This window comes from Perca flavescens, chromosome 3, assembly GCF_004354835.1.
Source record: "Perca flavescens isolate YP-PL-M2 chromosome 3, PFLA_1.0, whole genome shotgun sequence".
Taxonomy (NCBI): Eukaryota; Metazoa; Chordata; class Actinopteri; order Perciformes; family Percidae; genus Perca; species Perca flavescens.
This window is the reverse complement of record NC_041333.1, coordinates 130,499-151,519: the sequence shown is the minus strand read 5'-3', so window position 1 is coordinate 151,519 and position 21,021 is coordinate 130,499. Positions and strand designations below refer to the sequence as shown.

Genomic DNA, 21,021 nt, shown 5'->3' with positions numbered 1-21,021 from the left:
GGCATCTGTATGTTTTTACCAAGCGCAAACCAGTACAGAAGGTATCGATAAAATGTTGGGGAGGGTCATGCCTCTTTTCCTAATCGTTTTAGAGGGTCATACAAAATTTATTGTCGGCGAAGCGAGGGTCATGTCTTTTTTGACGAAAGTTCCCAAAACTCCTCCGGTGGAAGGAAAACACTGTGTGAGTGTTCTCTAAGAAAGAGGTGAGCCCTCATGGCTGTGTTGTTCAGCCTTCTGTTGTTCAGCTATGTTTGGCAATGCTGTTTGGTGGACGTGCATCACATATTCAGTGTGAGTCTCCTTTTGTCCCCAGGATGTATATAGGGTTTAAGATACATATGCTGTTGAACTGAACACTTGTCTCTCTAACGATTAAATTATTGATGAAATATGTGCCTTCTAGGCTCTGCGTCTTAGAGAACAACAAATAGACACATGATGATGTCTGGTAAAAACATGTCTCCAGGGAAAACGTTCATTTTTGTGCAGTATTATCGGAGAACAAACACACGATCCGTAAAAAAAGTTTTTGGGACTTCCAAAGTCAATGCTTGATTTTTTTAACCCCATGAAGTGTAGGAGCCATTTTTGTCATTGTTCTTAGTGCTTGTCTTTGGTTTTCCTTAATAAAGCACAAAGCAAGTGGATACGCTGCAAGGCACTATCTCATTAGGCAAAATACCAGCATTGATTTAAAGATTGAGGCCAGTCAATTGTGTGATCAAAGCATTTCCTTTCCTCTCCCCTCTCTGTTTGTCCTGGTCTTTTCTCCTTTGCTCCTCTTCTCACCCACCCTAGCGGAGAGTATCCAAGGCCATTCAAATGTGTTTTTGGAAGGTGAGCAGTCTCCTAAAGGTCCAGCTTCACAGACGTCCTCTGAGACAAAGACTGAAGGAGGAGGAGGAGGAGGAGGAGAAGAGGGAGGTCGTAGAGCCAGCGTGACCAGTGTGGAAAGTGAAATGTCGATTTGCTCCATTGGCCAGCTGGGAAACACTATCGCGAACAGTGAGTAGGAGGGAGGGAAGGAGAGAGACTGAGAAGCTACACTGCCCTATCTTATTTATCCTTAATTATCTGCTGTAGATGAATTCAGGTTTGTGAGGTTTCACAGCTCTTAAACTGACCAGATTTTCACATGTCTGTCGTTGCATATGTGTGTGCCTTTCAGTTTCCGGTAGCTGGTGGGGTTCCAAAAGGCTGGATTATGCTTTGTACTGCCCTGATGTGCTGACAGCCTTCCCAACAGTGGCTCTGCCTCACCTTTTCCATGCATCCTACTGGGAGTCCACTGATGTAGCAGCCTTTGTTCTCCGGCAGGTGGGAAAGCCTCATTGACATACTATTGTTTGTTTCCCCAGCAAGTTTAACATTTTAAAATAAAATACTAAAAATACATTTAATTAGCATACCAAAACCATTAAAGACTTACTCTGTGCATAATTAGCATACTTTATTGTTAACAGCGCTAGGCAACTAACATAAAGTACATAACAAGACAAAGCCCATTGCAGGGAAAAGTAGTTGCTGTGTGAGTCACAGTCTCTGAAATTGCTGGCTGGAGTTACAAAAGACTGAACTTGTCGGATCAAATGTGCAGAGGTTCTCTAAGCACGTTGCTCTGGGACTAAATGAAACAAAGTGACAAAGTATGGCACATCTCCAGACTCTTGAGGCCATGAGTTAGCATATGCACCATGTCTTATGCAAACGTCTCCAAGTCCACAGCCTTCGTGGTTGTTTTGACATGACATGTCGGTATAACCAAATGAGAGCAGCAGGGAGCCACTTGCTGTCACGGCATCGTCCATTTAGCTCTTTGTGAGATATATGGTGAAATGTTTCAAACTGTATAGTCTCTTTCATTTTAGGCCTGATGTTTCCTTCCTCTTTCTTTGTGTTGGTGTTCTAACCTCCGGTGGATTTGTGAGGACTATGGTTAACTGCTCCTCAGATCTCTGCAGGGTAAATCCAGACAGCTAGCTAGACTATCTGTCCAATCTGAGTTTTCTGTTGCACGACTAAAACTACTTTTGAACGTACACATGTTCCACCAAAACAAGTTCCTTCCTGAGACTATTTAGCAGAGGCACCGTGGCTCCGTCTGGAGCTTAGCACCGCCCAAGACGATTGTGATTGGTTTAAAGAAAGCCAAAGAAGAGCATGTTTTTCTCCCAACCCGGAATGCTGTGTGGACTAGCCAGCACTGTGGAGGAAGGTCTGGCAATGCAAGACTACAAACTGTATGATACTGTATATTATAACAAAACCACCTACAAGAAATATGTACAGTAGGGGGTAAAAAGTGGAGGCAGTGGGCAGAGGATATTTTATACCCAGAACCACAAGCCAGTAATATCAACACCACTTTATGGTGAAGGAAATAGCCAGCAATAAGAAATAAGCATTTTTAGAGAGATTTACCCAAACATTTTAATCATAAATATTGTGTGTATGTTGAGCTATAATCCAGTCCTGAGTCATGCCATATGGATCTACAGTTCAGAACACACTAGATGATATAAAGACCCATTTTTCAAGATTGTGCAATAGTCTGCAAAATGACTGTAAGGGTCACTATCAACAGTTGGCACACTTTGTCTTGCGCCGGATGTTTAGGATTCATCTTCTCCTTACAGCTGAGCCTCAGGCAAGTGGGAGCCATTTCATCAAACACCATTGAATTTATGACTGAAATCTGAACAAATCTGGCTAGTTTATGCTGCTTTGTTTTTTTCCTAAGGATCAAGTTCAACGACTACATTTGTCTTGTTTATTCCTTTTTGTCTCGGTTCTCTTTCTCACTGTCTGAGGATTTAGAGAACATGCTCAGGCAGCTCAGTAGGTAGTAACACTTACTAGACATACAGGTGCTGGTCATATAATTGGAATATCATCAAAAAGTTGATTTATGTCAGTAATTCCATTCAAAAAGTGAAATTTGTATATTCTATTCATTCATTACACACAGACTGATATTTCAAATGTTTATTTCTTGTAATTGTGATGTTTATAACTGACATCTAATGAAAATCCCAAATTCAGTATCTCCAAATATTAGAATATTACTTAAGACCAATACAAAAAAAGGATTTTTAGAAATGTTGGCCAACTGAAAAGTATAAACATGAAAATTATGAGCATGTACAGCACTCAATACTTAGTTGGGGCTCCTTTTGCCTGAATTACTGCAGCAATGCGGCGTGGCATGGAGTCGATCAGTCTGTGGCACCGCTCAGGTGTTATGAGAGCCCAGGTTGCTCTGATAGTGGCCTTCAGCTCTTCTGCATTGTTGGGTCTGGCGTATCGCATCTTCCTCTTCACAATACCCCATAGATTTTCTATAGGGTTAAGGTCAGGCAAGTTTGCTGGCGAATTAAGAACAGGGATACCATGGTCCTTAAACCAGGTACTGGTATCTTTGGCACTGTGTGCAGGTGCCAAGTCCTGTTGGAAAATCCTTTTTGTCTTTAGCCCAGGCGAGACGCTTCTGATGCCGTGTCTTGTTCAAGAGTGTCTTGACACCAGGAATGCGACAGCTGAAACCCATGTCTTGCATACGTCTGTGCGTGGTGGTTCTTGAAGCACTGACTCCAGCTGCAGTCCACTCTTTAGGAATCTCCCCCACATTTTTGAATGGCTTTTGTTTCACAATCCTCTCCAGGGTGCGGTTATCCCTATTGCTTGTACACTTTTTTTCTAGCACATCTTTTCCTTCCCTTCACCTCTCTATTAATGTGCTTGGACACAGAGTTCTGTGAACAGCCAGCCTCTTTAGCAATGACGTTTTGTGTCTTACCCTCCTTATGCAAGGTGTCAATGGTCGTCTTTTGGACAGCTGTCAAGTCAGCAGCCTTCCTCAGGATTGTGTAGCCTACAGAACTAGACTGAGAGACCATTTAAAGGCCTTTGCAGGTGTTTTGAGTTAATTAGCTGATTAGAGTGTGGCACCAGGTGTCTTCAATATTGAACCTTTTCACAATATTCTAATTTTCTGAGATACTGAATTTGGGGTTTTCATTAGTTGTCAGTTATAATCATCAAAATTAAAAGAAATAAACACTTGAAATATATCAGTCTGTGTGGAATGAATGTATACATTCTACAAGTTTCACTTTTTCAATGGAATTACTACTAATTAATGGAATAAATCAACTTTTTCATGATATTCTAATTATATGACCAGCACCTGTATGTCTAGTAATAAGGGAGAATTAAACCTTCAGCCGTGGTAGTGTTACTACCACCAGCTATACTGAGCTGCCTGAGCATGTTCTCTGAATCCTCAGACAGGGAGAAAGAGCAGGGACAAAAAGGAATAAATAAACAAGACAAGTGTAGTGTTTGAACTTGATCATTAGAAAGCAGAGTTTCCAGAGAAGAAAATGATAAAGATTTTTTCACCCTGCTACTATCTGCTGCAGCATGTCGTCTTTGTGAGAAAACGTGAGGGGAATAAGCAGAGCACACAGGAAAAAAGTGCTATCGACGCCATCAGGAAGCTAATAAACCCAAAGAAATTTATTTTGGTTCAGTGGTTTTCAGCTCCACTTGATGCTGCGTCATAGTAAAGGACCGGCTTGGAATTTTAAGGGCTGCACACAAAATAATTTGTTGAAACTGAATCATTTACTTTTCTCAGAGTCCAAGCTCAGTATGTAAGAGCCTAACAATGTTATGAAACAAGGAGCTTTTCTACGTCCAAGAGTCAAGAATAATATGCATAGCTTCTTTGAAGTAGTGCGCGCGGTAATTTTATTCAAGTTTCAAATCTGCCCTGAGCCCTTAATCTGTGTCAGTGCTGCTCTTCTAAGATCCCTAAACATAACTCCGGCTTTAAATCCATGTTATTATTAGTATTATTATTATTATGTCATAATTTCTAAATGTGCAATAAAGTGCTAAGGTGAGCAGGGTTTCTGTGGAGTCTTAAAGGTCCCATGACATGGTGCTGTTTGGATGTTTTTATATAGGCCTCAGTGGTCCCCTAATACTGTATCTGAAGTCTCTTTTATATAGACCTCTGTGGTCCCCTAATACTGTATCTGAAGTCTCTTTATATAGACCTTAGTGGTCCCCTAATACCGTATCTGAAGTCTCTTTTATATAGACCTTAGTGATCCCCTAATACTGTATCTGAAGTCTCTTTATATAGACCTTAGTGGTCCCCTAATACCGTATCTGAAGTCTCTTTTATATAGACCTTAGTGGTCCCCTAATACTGTATCTGAAGTCTCTTTTATATAGACCTTAGTGGTCCCCTAATACTGTATCTGAAGTCTCTTTTATATAGACCTTAGTGGTCCCCTAATACTGTATCTGAAGTCTCTTTTATATAGACCTTAGTGGTCCCCTAATACTGTATCTGAAGTCTCTTTTATATAGACCTTAGTGGTCCCCTAATACTGTATCTGAAGTCTCTTTCCTGAAATTCAGCCTTGGTGCAGAATTACAGCCACTAGAGCCAGTTCCACAATGAGCTTTCCTTAGGATGTGCCATTTCTGTGTCTGTAGCTATTGAGGAGGAGAGAGGGGGGGCAAGGTGGAGGGTGGGGGTGTGGCCTTGACCAACTGCCACTTTGCTCGTTTGAAAGCCATGATGTCTCTCTCTTATGGGTGGGCCAAATTCTCTGGGCGGGCAAAGCAGAGAAAGGGGAGGTAACCTTGCTCCTTATGACCTCATAAGGAGAAGATTCCAGATTGGTCCATCTGAACTTTCATTTTCTCAAAGGCAGAGCAGGATACCCAGGGCTCAGTTTACACCTATCACCATTTCTAGCCACTGGGGGACCAGAGGCAGGCTGGGGGAACTCATATTAATGTTAAAAAACCTCATCAAGTGAAATGCCATGGAACCTTTAAAAAGTTGTGATATAGGTCATAAATTTAATTTATAATGGTCTTTAAACGTCTTAAATTTGACTTGGTGAAACCTGCAGAAACCCTGGGTGAGACTATTACTGACAAGGAAACCTGTTCTGTCTGCTTAACGGAAGGATGTGTTTTCAAAGGCTTGTGTGTGGAAATGCCTGCTCTGTAACACCTGTGTTTATTGACAGCTCATGCGATGTGACTGTGTGAAGACCCAGGAAGTGGACAAGTTGGGCTCTGCTCTGTTCTCTCCCTCCAGCCCACGCGAAAAATGGCTCAGACGCAGGACACATGTCAAACTAAGGGTAATGAATTATTTGTGCTTCATTTTGTATAAATATACTTTTGCGCCAGTTTATTCTGCTAACAGAAATGTGAATTTATGGCAAATCACATCACTTTTAGAAGCTCATATTCAAACTTTATGTAAAGGAATTCATGAGTATTTTAACAAAGCACTTTGGCCTGGACAACAGATAATACACAACATGGTATATAGTCTCTAAGATGCCTCTCATTGTCAGAAATAAACCCACCCACACAAATGCACACAGCAGATATTATTCTTCTGCCACTATGGCCTTGCATTCATTCAAACTAGATACACAGTTATCACTAACTGCTGAGGTTTTAGTGCTTCAGTGCCGTTTGAAAGGCCAGTGACCTGAATCTCTTTAATACTCACACTCACACCCACACTTTCAACACACCTTTCTACACCTTGAAGCACTGAAGCTGTCAGACACACACAATTACCTGATGCTTCTGAGCCCTGCAGAGTAGAACAATCAAGGTCACATTGCTATCCACCGAGTGCTCCTTTTATCTGCCATTTTCTAAAGACAAAAATTTAGTCATGGCTTGCTTTTCATGAGACTATAAATAGAACTATGAAACGGGAATACCATGGAAACATATCTATATTTGAGCGTACTAAGTTTTTCTTTTGTCAGTGTCTTCTTGTTCATGCCTCGCCCTTGGCCCAATGATGTGTTTCTGATGTAAGTGCTCGAAGAAAAGCAGCTCTGAAAAAGTTGCCCCGTCCTAAATACGATTCAGTATGTGGAGCTTAAGAGCCGTGCTCCGTGCTGATTCAATCTAGGCACAGCCAGATCATCTGCTGCAGAGTGATACTATTCAGAGAGACTTGGCATCTATTTCTGATCTCCCATCGACTTTGTAAGAGGTGTTTGTCACTGCCGGATAGGGACCGCTAGTGTGGCTGTTGTCTCTTGTACACGTTGCTCTGTCACAGGAGGTGGTCTGACTCTGAAACTCATCCCTTTCACACTTTTGGTGCAAGCGGATGGTGATACTGAGGCGCTTGTAGTGTTCACATATGATGGCACAGAGTACCTAGTCGGGGAAATGTATGAACACTGTCAGGCCTCCTCAAGTCCAACAGTAGCTTTGATTTTTATGTATGATATGTTGTGTGTGTGTGTGCGCGCCCAGGTGTGTGTATATTTGGTTTGCATGCTCTGCATGTGTGCCATCACTGGATCAGTAAGGAAGACCTCGTGCTGGCAAACAATTAGTTGTCGACAAAGCTAAAGCAGGATAACAGCTGGAAATGTTGAACTTCCTTGTCGGATGTCACATCCTTTAAATCAATTATCATTAGCTGAACAGTAAACTACAACCACAACATGTTTGCACTCAGCAATATTTATAATGTGCAGATGCTCCATTATCTTTAGGTGAGTGCTGTCAATAAACAGTAGTGCATTTTCAGGTAACCACAATGTCATTGCAGCCTCTCGCTCCTGATAAAACCACTGCAACAAAGATGGAATCATCATACGGCCTTTGTTGCTGTTACTTATGTGTACTCATAGAGTTGTGTTATAGAATGTTTTTTTTATAAACTGGGACAGCTCTTCTTAAACATTAAATCCTGCGCAAGCTTGTTGAGGAAATGGTATTTTTTATCACACTATCTTCAAAAACACTTTTTTGCGGGGAAAGCAGGGTGTTGATAAAGAGCTGGGTGCCGTGCAAATTTCTCCAGGATAAAGTACAGGTTACAGAAATGACAGCGAAGTCGGCAGGAGAATTACAATTTCTGTCATGGTGGCCCACAACAGAGTGTGAGAATGATACATTAGTGTGCCTTTAATATGCTATTAAAATGCAACCATCTCAGCAAGAAGAGATTTAGGGATTAGTGCTTCTCTGCTGCTTACTTGGATGTCCTCACTGAATGGTGCAGTATGGAGAAAAGAACAAGACAAGGAAGCTTAATACAGCAGTACAGTAACATTCTTTTCTGGAAGGTCCCACAGTGTGCACAGTGGCATTTGGCTGGGCATGAAATCTGGAAATGCAACACATCAAAGCGCAATGGCACCTCCCTGTTGTTCAATAAGGCACAGAAGCTATTTCATAGTCAAATATATATATATATATAGTATATATTTATGTCCACATTTTAGAATCAGAGTCAGAATTACTTCATTGATCCCCAGGGGGAAATTGGGTTACATTACAGTTGCTCCCATTTAGAATAGAAATAAAGAAATATAAATAAACAAAGAGAAATTATAATAAAAATAAGAAATATGTATGAAAAGATATGTATATTATACTACTATATATAAAAACAGTGTAGATAATAATAGGCTTTCCATATATAATGCTTTTAGGATTTTAACACTCGTCACTTCTCCGGCCTCCTGCCCTGTTAAATTTAGTTCTATGTACATTTTGCATGGTTCGTAAACCTTAAATTACTGAATTGGTTGGTTGTAAGTTTATTTGATTAGGACAATGCACATTAATCAACATTTCTGTAAATGCGCCACGGAATTGTTGTCCACTTTGGGGCAGCAGAAACCAGCTGTAAACACAACATTCACATAAAATCATCTCTAAGTGGATATGGCAAACTTGTAAGCAAACAGTTGCTTTTATACTTATCAAGCAGAAAAGCAGATGTGGAACAACATTAGCATTCATTTGGCGTCGTGTTTCTGGCCCCCTGGCTTATCTAAGTCCAATTTAAGACCAACTCATGAGGTAAATACGTATGGGATTAGTTTTGTGACTTTAATTCCAAGCAAAACTTCTCAAGTATCAAACAAAAAACAGTAACTCAGGCAAAATAATTGTCACCTCAAAGGTAAAACTTAAAACTTGCAAACAAAACATTTGTGTAGTTGTAAAATATTGGTCTTTTATTTGTTTGATATTATGTCCTTTTGTTTACAGTTCCCTCTGCTTCTTTCTCTGCTGATCAGTCTTTTTCTCTCTCCATCACGTTTGCAGTCATGCTCCCAGCTTTCTCCTTTGCGCTCCCTGAGTTTTTGCTTGTCATTCTGACACAAACATTTCGCGTGGGCGGGTCTTACAGGGGTGCGTCCCCCATTGGCTAATGAGTGTTAAGGGAAAGTTAAGGGAAAGTTTGAGTGACAGCTCAGCTTCAGTGCAGGTAAACTAACGTTAGAGACTCAGAGTCTGGTCTGGAGGACACACAAGCCACTCCACAGGGGATTCCTACAAGATTAATAAAGTGTAAGTATTGATCATATATATTATCTGTGATCTACGTTGCAAGCATGGTTACTAAACATTTGTTGTTTCGTTGTGTTAAGTTACTAGCTAGCTAGCTAGTAAAGCTTTTTTAAGTTAGCATTTAACGTTAGCTATACTGCTAACGTTATCTAAAACTTGTAGCCACCGGCTACCTTACTGAGCTAATTTCCCATGGGAATCATGTATTCTTCGTGAGGCCTTACTCAATGGAGCTGTATTAATTATCGTCTTCTCTCTGTAGAGACCTGCAGGACCCGAGCAGAGCTACGATGCTCTCCCAGGTCACCTTAGGTTAGTAACGTAGCTATATTATGGTCTATTAGGAAAAATGATTATCCAGCTAACTGCTAATTGTTGTGGTTGATTGGCCTGATAATACACAATGCTAGGGTATTGGTTAAGTTGTGCAATGTAGAAGCTGTGAATGTAATATATTATATATAGAGTTCGACACATACATTAGATAATGTTCCATCTGTACAAACTGTTTCTTCTTTCTTTGCACTACCTTAAGATGGCAGATAACGGATGTATTTTTTGTATTTTTTAGCACTGTAAATGTCAACAATATTTAGTATTAATGCATAGTGTTACTACTGTCCAAACTATGTACTTTAACTAACACACCAGGCCCTTGACAAATACTTTGCTTAGTGATCCTTATGGTTTGATGTGATGTGCATGTGTCCTGGTGGCTGGCCATATCTTACTTTACACATGTAGTCAACGTGGAGGTAGGAATCTAGAAATTCTGATCAATAATATTCCAGAAATAAGTGTTCCAGTAGTGTTTAGGAAAGCTAGAAAAATGTTTCTAGAGTGCAGGCTTTATTACAATTATTTATTATTGAGCTAATTTCAAACACTTTTTATTATCCAATAAGGTACTTCAAGCTTTACAATAAGAAGTCAAGGAAGTGAAGGACTACAGCCACATCCCAGCCCTTCAGAGATCTTTCCTGCAGAAAAGGCTGTGGTCCAGACTGGAGCGGTGGGCCATCAGTGAGCTCAGGAGACCACATGATCCCAGGAGACCAGGAGTCGTGTGTGATATTCCTGCACCACCCTCAGAAGTGTTGTTGCAGACACAAGTCAGTAGAGAAATACAGCTTGCCTTAAGTGAAACTGAATATGTGAAATATATATATAACCCAATTACTCAGTATGTTTGTGTATTGTTGGTGATGAAAAACTGATCCTGACCTGTGATGTACTGCAAATAATGACTGACACTGAGTTCCAGCTTCTTCTACCAACGGGGCCCCAGCAAAATATCTTCAAATATCCATTATGTATGTGAAGTTTTATATTGGACTAAAAATAAAGCATTATAATAGTCTCAACCTTATTTCCTGTTTTATATAATGAACCAAACAGACAAGGGTGAATGTAAAAAAATGTTTTAATATATTATGTGCATTTTAAAATATAATTACAGTAAGACAATGTAAGCAAATTAAATTACAGGACAGTATACTGTAGTAGGATATATTGACATACAATGGACTAAGAAACTACAAGTACACCAATGAAAACTTAAGAAAAAGGTTATTGTAAGTGTTAATTGAGTATCTGAGCAAAATATGATCAATACATACGCTATTGGTCTATACCCTGGCTGTTTGAAGCCTTCGCACACAGTGTTTCCTCCACAGAGAGACCGAAGGCTCCTCTCCCTCTGCTGCTCCCACGTCCTCCTGGTTGGTCGGCCTGCTGCCTGATGTGAGCTGTGATAGAAAACTATAATAAAGTTCCTTACACAAATCAAATGGTAACAAAGTTCTTACTGATAACTGAGGCTTCCAAGGTTGTGATTTACAATTAAAATAACTTGCTTTTAAGTAGCCATTAGAAAATGTGTAGGCTTTAAAACTACTATGAACATTTTCCTTACGCTGACTTGCTTGCAAATGCAACAGAAGACATGTAATTAGAGTTAGGATAGCCAGTCTGTGTCATAACTAGGAAAGTACAGATGAGCACAAAACTATAAAGATGAACCAGTTAAGCAGTGCTAACACTGCATTTATACTGTACAGTATGTGTGGACCTCTAGATACATTATATTCACAGCTTCTACATTGTACAACTTAACCAATACCATAGCATTGTGTATTCTCAGGGCAATAGCAATGGAACAATTAGTAGTTATCTGGATAATCATTTTTCCTAATAGACCATAATATAGCTACGTTACTAACCCCAGGTCACCTGGGGTTAGCATCGTAGCTATGCTATGGTCCTGCAAAAATGATTATCCAGAGAGAACTACTAATTGTTGTGGCTCCATTGGCCTGATAATACACAATGCTAGGGTATTGATTCCCATGGTAAATGTAGAAGCTCAATATAATGTATTGTATCTAGAGGTTTTAGATAACGTTAGCTGTATAGCTATAAATGCAGTGTTAGCATCTAAACTGGTTCATCTTTATAGTTTTGTGCTCATCTGTACTTTCCTAGTTATGACACAGACTGGCTATCCTAACTCTAATTACATGTCTTCTGTTGCATTTGCAAGCAAGTCAGCGTAAGGAAAATGTTCATAGTAGTTTTAAAGCCTACACATTTTCTAATGGCTACTTAAAAGCAAGTTATTTTAATTGTAAATCACAACCTTGGAAGCCTCAGTTATCAGTAAGAACTTTGTTACCATTTGATTTGTGTAAGGAACTTTATTATAGTTTTCTATCACAGCTCACATCAGGCAGCAGGCCGACCAACCAGGAGGACGTGGGAGCAGCAGAGGGAGAGGAGCCTTCGGTCTCTCTGTGGAGGAAACACTGTGTGCGAAGGCTTCAAACAGCCAGGGTATAGACCAATAGCGTATGTATTGATCATATTTTGCTCAGATACTCAACACTTACAATAACCTTTTTCTTAAGTTTTCATTGGTGTACTTGTAGTTTCTTAGTCCATTGTATGTCAATATATCCTACTACAGTATACTGTCCTGTAATTTAATTTGCTTACATTGTCTTACTGTAATTATATTTTAAAATGCACATAATATATTAAAACATTTTTTTACATTCACCCTTGTCTGTTTGGTTCATTATATAAAACAGGAAATAAGGTTGAGACTATTATAATGCTTTATTTTTAGTCCAATATAAAACTTCACATACATAATGGATATTTGAAGATATTTTGCTGGGGCCCCGTTGGTAGAAGAAGCTGGAACTCAGTCATTATTTGCAGTACATCACAGGTCAGGATCAGTTTTTCATCACCAACAATACACAAACATACTGAGTAATTGGGTTATATATATATTTCACATATTCAGTTTCACTTAAGGCAAGCTGTATTTCTCTACTGACTTGTGTCTGCAACAACACTTCTGAGGGTGGTGCAGGAATATCACACACGACTCCTGGTCTCCTGGGATCATGTGGTCTCCTGAGCTCACTGATGGCCCACCGCTCCAGTCTGGACCACAGCCTTTTCTGCAGGAAAGATCTCTGAAGGGCTGGGATGTGGCTGTAGTCCTTCACTTCCTTGACTTCTTATTGTAAAGCTTGAAGTACCTTATTGGATAATAAAAAGTGTTTGAAATTAGCTCAATAATAAATAATTGTAATAAAGCCTGCACTCTAGAAACATTTTTCTAGCTTTCCTGAACACTACTGGAACACTTATTTCTGGAATATTATTGATCAGAATTTCTAGATTCCTACCTCCACGTTGACTACATGTGTAAAGTAAGATATGGCCAGCCACCAGGACACATGCACATCACATCAAACCATAAGGATCACTAAGCAAAGTATTTGTCAAGGGCCTGGTGTGTTAGTTAAAGTACATAGTTTGGACAGTAGTAACACTATGCATTAATGCTAAATATTGTTGACATTTACAGTGCTAAAAAATACAAAAAATACATCCGTTATCTGCCATCTTAAGGTAGTGCAAAGAAAGAAGAAACAGTTTGTACAGATGGAACATTATCTAATGTATGTGTCGAACTCTATATATAATATATTACATTCACAGCTTCTACATTGCACAACTTAACCAATACCCTAGCATTGTGTATTATCAGGCCAATCAACCACAACAATTAGCAGTTAGCTGGATAATCATTTTTCCTAATAGACCATAATATAGCTACGTTACTAACCTAAGGTGACCTGGGAGAGCATCGTAGCTCTGCTCGGGTCCTGCAGGTCTCTACAGAGAGAAGACGATAATTAATACAGCTCCATTGAGTAAGGCCTCACGAAGAATACATGATTCCCATGGTAAATTAGCTCAGTAAGGTAGCCCGTGGCTACAAGTTTTAGATAACGTTAGCAGTATAGCTAACGTTAAATGCTAACTTAAAAAAGCTTTACTAGCTAGCTAGCTAGTAACTTAACACAACGAAACAACAAATGTTTAGTAACCATGCATGCAACGTAGATCACAGATAATATATATGATCAATACTTACACTTTATTAATCTTGTAGGAATCCCCTGTGGAGTGGCTTGTGTGTCCTCCAGACCAGACTCTGAGTCTCTAACGTTAGTTTACCTGCACTGAAGCTGAGCTGTCACTCAAACTTTCCCTTAACTTTCCCTTAACACTCATTAGCCAATGGGGGACGCACCCCTGTAAGACCCGCCCACGCGAAATGTTTGTGTCAGAATGACAAGCAAAAACTTCATCATCTCAAACAAATAAAAGACCAATAGTTTACAACTACACAAATGCTTTGTTTGCAAGTTTTAAGTTTTACCTTTGAGGTGACAATTATTTTGCTTGAGTTAGTGTTTTTTGTTTGATACTTGAGAAGTTTTGCTTGGAATTAAAGTCACAAAACTAATCTCATAAATACGTGGCTTTTTTAGTTAGCTTGTCGCTAACTTTGACTGTCTGTGGTTTGCTCCTAGGCAGGTAGCGTATGTTGATATAAAACATTGTTAATATAAAATATCAACTGAAGCAGCTTTAGGTATTTGTTCGTGTTCATCAAAAGTTATCTGGCTCTTCTGAGGTGCTTTCCCCCCCTGGCATCACATTTTAAACTACTGCCATCTATGCGTCGTTTCTGCTTACCCCTTCTGATCAAGAACAGATACAAATTTTCTTTCGTACCACAAGCCATAAAAGCCTTAAATCAGTCAGAATAAGCTAGTCGTCCAGCTGGTCTGACCATACCCAAGGGTGTATAGTGTATTGTAGTGTGTGATGTATATTCTTCATTTTTTGTTTGTCGATGTCTGATATAATAATTATTTGTTTGTATTATGTCTGATGTCTTGTTATAAAGTGTCTTGCGATTGTGCCGCAAACCCAACTGCCCCACGGGGACAATAAAGTTATCTACTACTACTTCTCTGGTTTTAACTTGGAAGTTAATTATTGATCTTGGAGTCTTAATGTGTGAAAAAATCTCAACTCAAAGTCCACTTAGTAGCTTTTTTTCAGAGCTTCCTACCTCATCTCACAGTCTTCATCAGTGAATGCTGAGATTGGTTCCAGAGCATCACCTAACACACATCACAGTAAAATCTCTGACTGGAGTGTCCTGACTGAACTGTGCTTCTTATGCTCCTTCTTGTTATCTACTGTAGAACGTCACTGCCAACCACAGGGTGAATGATGTCATTTCCACTGAGGATGGGCCTCAAACTCTGGTTGGTCGCTTCATGTACGGTCCCTTGGACATGGTCACTCTGACTGGAGAAAAGGTGAAACCCAGCAACATGATTGGTTACAACAGATATACTTTTTTTTCCTTATCAAAAATGTAAGTTAATCCTCAACATGTTGACCCATCCTGCCTCTTTTAGGTGGACATCCTGCTAATGACACAACCTCAGTCTGGACGCTGGGTGCACTTTGATACGGAGGTGACCAACAGCAGCGGCAGAGTGGCATATACCATACCCAAGAGCAAGAAGCTCGGCCTGGGAGTCTATCCAATTAAAATGGTGGTCAAGTAAGCATCCATGTAGCCTGCCCTTTTCAGAGTGCTGCATTATCAAATACGATGTAGCAATACATTGAAAAATGAGAGCATTAGTTACAAGTCCTATATTTGTGCCCTCTTCTAGCTAGAGAGTGCAGTATAATGGGCCATGTTTAGCAAATGCAGTTTGTCTCTCTTTTTCTATGCCAAGGGGCGATCAAACTAGTGCAGAGGCCTACCTGACTGTGTTGCCACGGAGCATGGAGTGTGTGGTCTTCAGCATCGATGGCTCTTTTGCTGCTAGTGTGTCAATCATGGGCAGTGACCCCAAGGTTCGCCCCGGAGCTGTTGATGTCGTCAGGTAACTGGTGACAGCCTCCGAATGTGTGTGTGTGTGTGTGTGTGTGTGTGTGTGTGTGTGTGTGTGTGTGTGTTCCTTTGTGTGTGTAAATGAAATTCACCTCTCCAGAGTTTGACAAAAAGCTTTAGAAGGACACACATTAAGGAGTAGATGTGTATGCTTGTTTTCACACCTGGCGCTTAAAGCCTGTCCTTCTCCGTGAGAAAGCCACTACTGATCAAAGGGACTTCGAAGTGTGTTTGATGCTATGTATTCACATGCAGGCATTGGCAGGACCTGGGATATCTGATCATCTACATCACAGGCCGCCCTGATATGCAGAAGCAGCGTGTGGTGTCCTGGCTCTCGCAGCACAATTTTCCCCATGGGATGATCTTTTTTTCTGAAGGCTTGGTTCATGATCCCCTGCGACAAAAGACCATCTTCCTCAGGAACCTCATACAGGAGGTACAGTTCTGAGACATGCCATCCTTTGTTCTTGGTTGGGGTGTTGGTGATGGCGCAGTGGATATGACAAATGCCTTTGGTGTTGGAGATCTGGGTTTGATTCCCACTGCGATACATCAACCAATGTGTCCCTGAGCAAGACACTTAACCCCTAGTTGCTCCAGAGGCGTGCAACCTCTGATATAAAGCAATTGTAAGTCGCTTTGGATAAAAGCGTCAGCTAAATGACATGTAATGTTCTGACATTAACTGGGCAGTTAATCTTTCTGACAAAGCATGTGAAACATTTTGTTCTTTGCTCTACAGGGTTCTCGCTTTCTGTCCGCATTACTCTTTTGCGAGCTCAGTGTTGTAGCCTTGGGTTGCGCTGCATCGAAATGCCACACACATCTCTGACTGATTATTCCCTCTCTCGCCAGTGTCACATTAAGATCAACTCTGCTTATGGCTCCATGAAGGACATCTCTGTTTACAACATGCTCGGCCTCTGCCCCCAACAGATCTATATTGTTGGCAGACCTTCGAAGAAGTACCAAAATCAGTGCCAGGTAGTTCAATTTCTTTTATTTCTGTCTTTGGAGCATTTCATGGTGTTTCTTTCTGCCTATTTCACTTGAAAGGTTTTGGTTCTCCTCTTGGTTTTTCTCATTTACTTAAATCTTCTCACAACTCTCTTTCTGATTTTGTAACCCTTTCTTTGTGTGGTATGTGTAGTTCCTGAGCGAGGGCTATGCAGCGCACCTCTCCACCCTTCAGTTTGGGCACAGAGCCAGACCCAAAAAATCCCCTTCAGTTCGTATGGTCTTAAGGAAAGGCTCATTTGGTCTCTCAGCAAAGCCGGACTTCTTGTGTAAGCGCACCCACCTGCGCAGGACCATGTCAGTGCAACAGCCCGACCCGCCGTGCACACCCAACCCAAAGCCTGAGCGAGCCCAGAGCCAGCCGGAGTCAGATAAGGACCACGGGGGAGGAGGCGGACAAGGCCCATGGGGACGGCCCTCCATACTTCGTGGAGACACCACTCCCTGACATCCAAAAAGAGATGGAAGGATTGCAGGAGGATAGAAGAGGAGAACAAAGCGGTCATAGTGTCCAGGGCCAATGTGAGATCTTATGTTTGAATATTATATATTAAAGAATATGTCCAGGTTTTTACAACTTAAAACTAACTTGTAGTTTTAGCCCCCAATCTTGTCAGTAACAAAACCTTTGTACTCCCAAGCAGTGAACAGAGGCAGTCAGACAATCATATACAAGCTTCAGTCTGAAAAACAAAGATGAACAGAAAAAAAATTGCCCAATGTATTTGTTGTAAACATTGCAGTTTACTTCAATAAAGTTGAGGAGCTCCGAAGTTTGGGGGAAATAAGAGACATAATTAAAGACAGCAACAATTTGAAACAGCAGAGGTTGAGATATCCTGACTTTTTATCCCAAGTATAGGTCAAGCACCAAAAACACAGGAGTCTATAATTCCAATAATGTAACTTGACCCACGCTGCCTCCTACATTCCCACATTATTTAATTTCCAGTTTGTAACACAGACTTTCTGTTATAAAAGCACAAGCCCAGATAAATCTGATGAGATCATCAGGGTTATTTCAGATTTTAGAAAGCCTCCCCCAGATCCTCAAAATACATAATGCGACAGCCTTTCACAGACTGAGTAGTACTCCATGTGTAAAATTGGTGGAGTGTCCCTTCAATTTAGAAAATGCCAGAGCAGAGCAATGGCATGCGTCAGTCCCTCAAATTTTGTGAAAACCCAATCAATTCTCCTCATTTTAAAGTGGATGACAAAAACAGGGATGAAATGTGCAAACATCAAATAAGGTGGTGAAGGTCGCTTTTTTCACAATGGACAAAAAGGCTTTCTGTCGTGCAAAGCAAACATCTTCCCTTCAGTTTCAATGATGCACAGGCTTTCTCTGACAGCCTATGATCAGATGGTAGTTAAGAGCATCAAAGTGGCAATCCACCTCTTCGAATTGCTGCAACACCTGGGAAGTCGTGTTTTATGGTTTCCTGCGTAAGAATAACAATCCCTGTAGCATCGTTGAATAATGCAGCCCCTTTACCTTTTATTTCCCTGTGTTGTCTGTTCAGCCTTTAAGAGCTCAAGGCTCCGCAAAGCTTTGAAGCTAACACAGATTGACTTTGCTCGCCTCTGTTGAGTTCCAGCAAAGTCAATAAATGTCCACCTTGATTAGATAATGTTCTTTGATGTACCTGATACATTATGGATGTTACACTTTTAGTCACAGAGGCATTATTATTTTTTTATAAAAAAGCGAAAAGCCTCAGAGCAGAAAGAAAGGAAAAAAGATCAGAAAGGAACAATGAAAGATGCAAAGCAGGAAAGGAAAAAAACAATGAGCAATTTTTCTTTATACTTAATATTCATGTGGCAACCTGGATTGATATTATTAGCAGCAGCTCCCTCGGAGGACTGAATGTAAATTTGCCCATGATTATGCAAGTACTGATGAGCTACAACTACGATGTTCTCCCATGCTTGAAATCCACTCATTTCTTGATTCAGAAATATTGTCCGTGCAATTATGGAAACTAGAGCTGTGTCACCATGAGAGCCTGTAAGAACAAATATGCTAATCCGGAACACACGAGCGCTAATCAATGTGTTAACTTTTCCTGGAATGTGAGAAGCTTCACTAATATTTCCTCTCTCATTTGACAGTGTCACCTCTACCTACTGTACATGTACATTGGATCCTCTGCTGGTATCCCTCGCAGCTCAGCTTTACCTCCTGCTTGGCCCTCCACACTTTGCCACCTGTTCGGCTCTTCTTTTATTTTCGTGACCCGCGCTGCGGATTACATCACTTAGTCTTTGTGCCTGAAACTTTAAACAGTTGCCGAGGGATGGCAATGATTTTTGCGAATGTCTGTGGGAAGTTAAATTGTGTCCAATTGTAAAATCAAAAGAATGTACTTGAGATAATTGATATATATATTGATATATAATTGATATTCATGCACACACAAACACTTCAGAGGATGACAAATGGGACGACAGAGGGGACTTTGAACCTGTTGAGACTTTGGCAACAGATTAGCACTGCTGTGCTGACAGGTGGCCATGTTGACTGACTCCTGAACTAACCATCCACCCATGTAAATAGTCCACACTCATCATCTCTGTGTGGGCCTTTGGACACAGAAGCACTGTGACATTTAGGTTCAATATGTACACGAGCTCTGCGATCTGAAGCCCCAATGAGCCAACTTTGCCGAACACTGGCCTCTGCCTGCATTCCACTTCCACTGATAGATGTCTCCCTCGCGTTGTGGTTACTACCACCTTCTGTCCCCTCAACCAGTCTGGCAGAACAGGCCTTCCGAAAGCCGCTTCAGACCGGGTCAGCTCGCGCACGGCTTGGGCCCCTGAGGTCGCATTTGCACTATCGAAGTACACCGCAGTGGTTCTCAATTTAGCTGCAGTACTCACTTCAGCAACAAAGAGTTGTATTTGTAGTTCTAGTTTTTCCTGCACATTGTGCACTGTTGCTGCCTGTTGGTTACTGTAACTAATAGAAGTTTTAAACAGAAATAGTTTGTAGGAAAGTATTGGTTTGACCAAAAAATGTTTACAAATTGATAGAAGTTATCAGAACTTCGTGCTTAAAATGACAATGTAATTATCATCATTGGCAGGATTAGTTCACTTTCTTGGTAGTAGTTGCAGTAGCTTGCAGAATATTGTACAACACACCCCATGCCAGTTGAAATTCCACCGGGATGCCCTTGTATCCATTTACTACAGCTGCACTGGAACCAATAGATTTGTGTTGAAATCCAATGCTGTCTTGTGCACTCTGGGTTGAATTGAGTCTAACTGTGGCCATGTTTCAAAACTCTCTAAGTCAAACATATTTTTCTATGAGGAAATATTGTAAATAGAAATATTTTCAATGTATGTTTTTGAACCTTTTGTTGTTTGACTTGTTGAAAGGTTGATTTTTGCCTTAAATTGTATTTGATGTTGTGTAGACATGCAAACTTATCTGATTTGTTTGACCAAAGTAGGGAGTTTTACTGTTACTACATGACAAAGTGCTTTTTATGTAATTGGTATTTTGCTTTGACATGTTTTAGATAGTGTATATATGTATGTGCGTGTGTGAGTGAGTGTCTAGGTTTATTTGTTGTAGAGTTGTATTTATTGTGAACATGAAGACAGCTTTGACAAGTATATGCCTCTGCAGAGGAATCAGAGGACACAGGGAGGCCAGTGTTGGCATACAGCATGTTCTCACTGCAGCTCACTACTGCCGGCTTTTCACAACTGAGCGTGTATTTTATAGGTTTGGATTGAAGTAGTGTGTGAGCGGATTACTTAGACAAGGTTTTTATACCTGCTATGAAAGAAAAAGGGCTTAAGAGTTCTAAGGGGCTCTTGGTTTAACTGAAAACCTGCAAAGCTGAGTGGAACATCAGAATGGAGCTGTCTTGTTTTTCTTTCACCGCCTGTACACCATAGGTGCTTCAGTAATTAGCTATTTGATTACTATTAAGTATGTATGACTCCCTGTAGTACCGCCCCTGTAATTGCAGTGCACCGATTAGCATTATTGGTAATTGTATAATGTTGTAGAAACAATACTGAAATACTTAACTCCATTTCGTTTTGCATTTAAAATGGTAATACTGAAACATTGTCATCCAAGCAACGACATGATCATTCCCATCTATGTGTACACGATAATCAAAGTGAGTTTATAAGTCTGTATTACACATAGTGATATTTTCCTTCCATGATGATACACTGGAGGAGTGAAGTATTTATGTTGGGCAGCATTTTTTACAACAATGTTAGTAAATGGCAAATAATGATCTAATGGTTAAATGGTGATTGTTCTGTGCACGTTAATTATTTGATATTGTTCA

At 40.4% G+C, this 21,021-nt stretch overlaps 1 protein-coding gene across 1 annotated transcript in view; it reads left to right on the top strand.

The window, feature by feature from the left end:
* Window positions 1–19,106, top strand: part of pitpnm3 (PITPNM family member 3) — a 140,962-nt gene extending 121,856 nt beyond the window's left edge. Inside the window, exons 11-20 of the mRNA XM_028574362.1 lie at window positions 802–1,008; window positions 1,172–1,320; window positions 6,060–6,176; window positions 14,967–15,083; window positions 15,186–15,334; window positions 15,516–15,665; window positions 15,929–16,112; window positions 16,532–16,660; window positions 16,827–17,215; window positions 18,812–19,106. Coding sequence (XP_028430163.1) covers window positions 802–1,008; window positions 1,172–1,320; window positions 6,060–6,176; window positions 14,967–15,083; window positions 15,186–15,334; window positions 15,516–15,665; window positions 15,929–16,112; window positions 16,532–16,660; window positions 16,827–17,141 — 1,517 coding nt within the window. The 3' untranslated portion in view covers window positions 17,142–17,215; window positions 18,812–19,106. The remainder of the gene's footprint in view (window positions 1–801; window positions 1,009–1,171; window positions 1,321–6,059; window positions 6,177–14,966; window positions 15,084–15,185; window positions 15,335–15,515; window positions 15,666–15,928; window positions 16,113–16,531; window positions 16,661–16,826; window positions 17,216–18,811) is intronic.
* Window positions 19,107–21,021: the final 1,915 nt, after the last annotated feature.